This window comes from Echiichthys vipera (assembly GCF_963691815.1).
Source record: "Echiichthys vipera genome assembly, chromosome: X".
NCBI classification, from domain to species: domain Eukaryota; kingdom Metazoa; phylum Chordata; class Actinopteri; order Perciformes; family Trachinidae; genus Echiichthys; species Echiichthys vipera.
In genome coordinates, this window is record NC_139825.1 from 34,679,389 (window position 1) to 34,684,314 (window position 4,926).

A 4,926-nucleotide genomic window follows, 5' to 3' on the forward strand; every position below is an offset into this window, starting at 1 on the left:
ATTTATATTTTAAAAAATGACTGTAATAATCCAGAAAACATATCCTATTAAGTCATACCTGGAAATAGAATGTAATGTTTTTAACTAACGTAACCCTTTCAAAGTCAACAAATCTTACCTGTAAGTCCAAAGGGGAGATTCGTGCCTCTCTGTCATCTACTGTCCATATGGGCCTTCCCCTCCCCTCAGATAATCTGGGGTCCATCTTCCCAGAGGTTAGTCCACCTGTCAGACTGCTGTCTTTGTGGCGGAACAGGGACGAGTTAAACACTTGTTCCATCAGGCTGGATGGCTTTTTGGAGAGTAGGTTAGTCGTGCTGCTTGACTGATCTACCTAGAAGGAAAGTGGGCCAAGCACAGATTTTTATATAGACCTACAAGACCTACCTATTTGGACCTATTTGGAGATGTGAAATGTTTCTTTGCAGCCCTGACTATAAATGTGCTGTATATATAGTTTTATTTTATAATTTATATATTATATATTCTATCTCTACATTTAGTGTCTGTGGCATTTTGTGTATTGGACTCTCAATTTTTAATTGAATGATTTTATTTTTATACATATTTAATGAGCATTGTTGAAAGGAGTCTTAGAGCTAAGATTTTCATTGGCAACAACCGCTTCTCTGTAATTGTTGTTGACAATAAATAACTTGAAACTTGAAGTGTTTACGGTAAAGATTTAAACCAACACCTTAAAAAGTGGCCTGATTAGCTTTTCAGCCAACCACACAATCACATGTATCTACCCAACAGACCACAGGGCCAGCTACAGGCGTAACACATTATGTGGTCGCACAGCCTGGCCATACACACATGGTGTGAGTATTGTTTTGCCATCAAAATGATTTACTGTCAAATCTGTTTAAGAACTGACACTCGTGCTAAGACACTCATCTTTCATCTAGCAGTTATTTCTTTATGTATCATGGGAAATATAGAATAAAATGTACACAGTAAAATTACTCTACCTTTCCATGTGAAGCTTTACCATCTTTACTTTTGGAGAATGACACTGTCCAGTCTCTTGCAGAGGTAGAGACATTCAGCTGTTTGGAATCAAAGACACTTTTCTCTTCAGACTGGGTTTTCGAGGCACATCGAGATGATGCATCCTTCTTCCCTTCTTTCCCCTCCTTTAAATCAGCCTGACCCTCTGTGCTTTCTGTTTTCTCCCTGGGAGTGCTCCACCGGTTCCAGTCCAGACTGCTAGTACTGGTCCCTGGAAACAGATGCTCAGACGCAGAAAGAGGCTGAGGCTCTGATGACTCAGAAGGGGTTATAGGGTGGCTCATAAAGGAAGAGACGCCACTGAGAGGTTCCAGCCATCGCCCACCGGTGCCTTGACCATCCCCGCCAATAGGCTGCTGGATCTTTTCATCCAGTCGCTGCAGTGCGGACAGTACCTGGGAAATCTCAGCCTTTACATCATTCAGGGACTCCAGTTGTCTTTCTATCTGGCTCATACGGAGCAGCAGCTTACAGACACTGGCCTTTAGCCCATCATCGCTGCTTTCCAGAGAGTGGAAAAGCCTTTGGAGTTGACCTAGGCGGCCACGCCTGGCTTCGGGGGTGTCCTGGTTAATGGCCCCTGATCCATCACTGGGGTGCAGGACTCCCGTGGAACCACACATGCTTATGTCATCTAAGAAACGAAAAATGGCGCTGATGTCATCCTCACCAAACTCTGGGTCGTCTAATGAGGTCATGAAGGAGAGGCGATCAGCGTGGACCAAGCTACGGAGGCGCCGGGTGTCCGGTGGGTCTGTCTGTGTTCCTTGAGCCTTGACTCCATCGACTCCACATGCCATTCCACTATCCCCACTCTCACCCCCTGAGGACCCCCCCAAATTGCTTATTGCAGGGGTAGACCGTCTTGGAGGCAGCCCTCCCTGTGATTCCATCCCCATTCCAATGCTGCTCAGGCCTATCCGGTCCTCTAGACTGTGACTCTTGTTGCTCCAGATGGGCCTCTGGGTCCTTGGAGGTTGAAGGTGCCGGGGGGATTGCTCTGGGATTGACCGGGGGCCGAAGTAAGTTGAGTCCTGAAGGTCATCAATGCTTTCGTGTTTAGCCCTCTGTTCTGGTGATTGGTTGACTGTTGCTGGTGATGGGTAAGGGTTAGGGATTCTTTCAAAGCTATGATTGTCGAATCCTTTCTGCCCCTTATTGGGACTGGGAGACTCACTGTTAACAGTCACCTGGGGAATTAGAGGCGGCTGGTTATGGAAGTCCTTCCTAAAGATGTTTCTCTTCTGGTCAACAGACGATCCCTGTTCATCTTCAAATACCTCCATGGGTGCAGAATCTCCACTAGACTCACTGTCCGTCTCCAAAGGCAGGTAGAGATTCTTCATGATCTCGTTGGGGATTTGACCACTGGGGTACAAAAATGTTGTGTGAGGCAAGTCGAAAGATACAGCCCTCGCCCTGATTGGAGGGGAGGACACAAGTGAGATGGGATCAGGGGGAAGACTTCCTCGCTTGCGGGCAGAATAATTAGATCTTGGAAAAAGCAAGTGGGAATCAATAGGCCTGCCTTCGGAGTCAGAGTGGGCACGTGCTCTTTCTCGACCAGGAATATTCAGCTGATTTATTCCAGGCAGAATGGGGCCTCGGGACTGGTCGACAGGCAGGACCATCTGGGCTCTCATTGGTAGGCTGTCATCACTGGCCCCACCCGTCATCTGAATAAGATTGAAGATGGTTACAATGTCTGCAGCGACACCTATTGGTGATAGCCCCTGGCCCCTGGTGGAAACACGGTCTCTGAAGAGAGTAGCTGGGAAACAGGGGTCCTGGCTTGCAGCAGCAAACAGCAAACTCCTAAGCTCAATGAGGTGCTCCAGTTCAAAGCGGGTACTGACCACGCGACAAAGATCTTGGAAGGTCAGCAAATTGCGCATATTGGCAAGTTCCTCTAGGATCCCCAGAAGGACCCCAGGGTATTCCTGCAGCAGTTTAGCCATGGCCGCTCACCTGAGAGGGAAAACAGGCAGTTAGCAAGGCAAAGCAAGTTTATTTAGTAACTTTCAAGACCAACAAAATTTGGAGTGATTTTCATGACACACAATAAGCTATTAAGACAATATATGAAAGAAACACAAGGCAATATACTAAGACAAATATAAGCGCAGCAGGTGGAATCAAAGTTCCATATCCATATATCTTATAAGTGCATATTAATCTTAAGCACATCTCTCTTTCTTTGACCCAAGAAAACAGATCTTCATGAAGCATAAGAAGAACAACATGATGTTAGTTGTACAGGTGAATTTCACATGCTAATAAGAATAATAAAGCCATAAACAAAACATTATTTGATATATTATGTATAGCTATACATGTGTTTATTAGACCTATTATCTAAATATATTGTATAAATAGACTAGAATGCTATTATTATTTTTACATAATAATAACAACAATAATAATAATATGAATATGAATTAAAAGGTGGTAGTAGCCTAATAATAAACCGGACGTTTAGTATTGAATTTAACTGTGTAGCAGTTATATATTTGATATTTTAATTGTGTTTGACATACTGTTTCAGAGGCAGCACATGATTCCTGGAAAATAAGACAATCAAAGTCGACTTTTTTCAACTCGGATAGAAAAAACCCTTTGGGTGGGAATTTAGAAAGCGACCTTATTTTGGACCCTAAAATAACCGATCATCTGACGTGATGACGCCGCCACACCGCACACATCGTTACCTCACTGGACATGTTTAATCATCTCATTTCTCTTAACAGCCTCAGGACATATCGCAGGCAACTCGCCACTTTACTGAATAAATACGGGATGTGTCAATGAATATATATTCAGTAACTTTACTCCAGGCACAAGGTCTGAGGATGAGGACAGTGTGGGACAATTATTTGGGAAAAGGCGCAAAGATCTCGACTGCCAGCCCCCTTTGTACTATTAGCTGGCACCAATTGCACGTTAGTGCTGCGAATCTTTTTTAGAATGTCAACATTTTACTGCTGAAGATAAAGCAGAGTTGATGGGAGTATCTCCACTTACCTGAATCTATTGAAAGAGATTAACAGTCACTCCTGCGTCCATGAAAATTGACTAATAAAATCCAGTTTTATTCCGACGGCGAGGCCATATTCCAAATAGATCCGGACAGGCTCATACTGTCACACTCCTTTCATGGGCTTCTCTTGTTTGTAGCAGCGACTAGCCCACAGCACAGGCAGGAGAAATTAGAAATCAGGTCATCTTCCCACAAGTCCTTGCAGTCCTCTAAGGGACCTCAAAATACATTCAAACGGTTTCCCCTCACCACAGATCAGCAATGACACCTGCAAAGTCAACAGTGCACACACATTTCTGATTGGTACATTGGAGGAGAAACACCCTGTTGACAGGACACCCCAGTGTGTATGAGTGGGTCAGGTCCAGGAGCATATTTTTCAGGGTGCCATAGCAATAATTGGTTATGTGTGCAAAACGAGCATAGTAATAAAGGTCAGATTAAAAATTGATGTTTTCTAATTGACGCTCCAAACTGACAGTTAGCTATAAGGTCGAAGGCAAATTGCCTACTAGATTGTTGCCTACACACAGCACTGTCTGCCAGACATCAGCCCTCCCAGACTTTTCACCACGACTGTGCATTATGGTCCATAAAAGGTTGTACTTAAAACTCCATTAGAGCGGGAGAAGGGCAAGGCTTTCATCGAAGAGAAGTAGCACTCCACTATAATCAGAATGGACATCTCTAATATAACTGGTAACTCACAGAAGAGCACATCCATCATCCTATGTACTCAGGAATCATTGGGAATCAATGCAGTGAATGAGCCGTGGTATGTGGGTGTAGGTATAAGACAATAATGTATTACTGTCAGGCCTGCAGCATGATTCGATATACCAGGTAAAAAAAAGTAATCAAAAAATAATCGGCTT

General features: G+C 44.0%; 1 protein-coding gene across 1 annotated transcript in view; it reads right to left on the bottom strand.

The window, feature by feature from the left end:
• Positions 1 to 2,972, bottom strand: part of LOC310965564 (major intrinsically disordered Notch2-binding receptor 1-like) — a gene marked incomplete at both ends in the record, with an annotated part of 3,377 nt that extends 405 nt beyond the window's left edge. The window contains 2 exons of the mRNA XM_083939234.1: positions 119 to 334; positions 975 to 2,972. Coding sequence (XP_083795360.1) covers positions 119 to 334; positions 975 to 2,972 — 2,214 coding nt within the window. The remainder of the gene's footprint in view (positions 1 to 118; positions 335 to 974) is intronic.
• Positions 2,973 to 4,926: the final 1,954 nt, after the last annotated feature.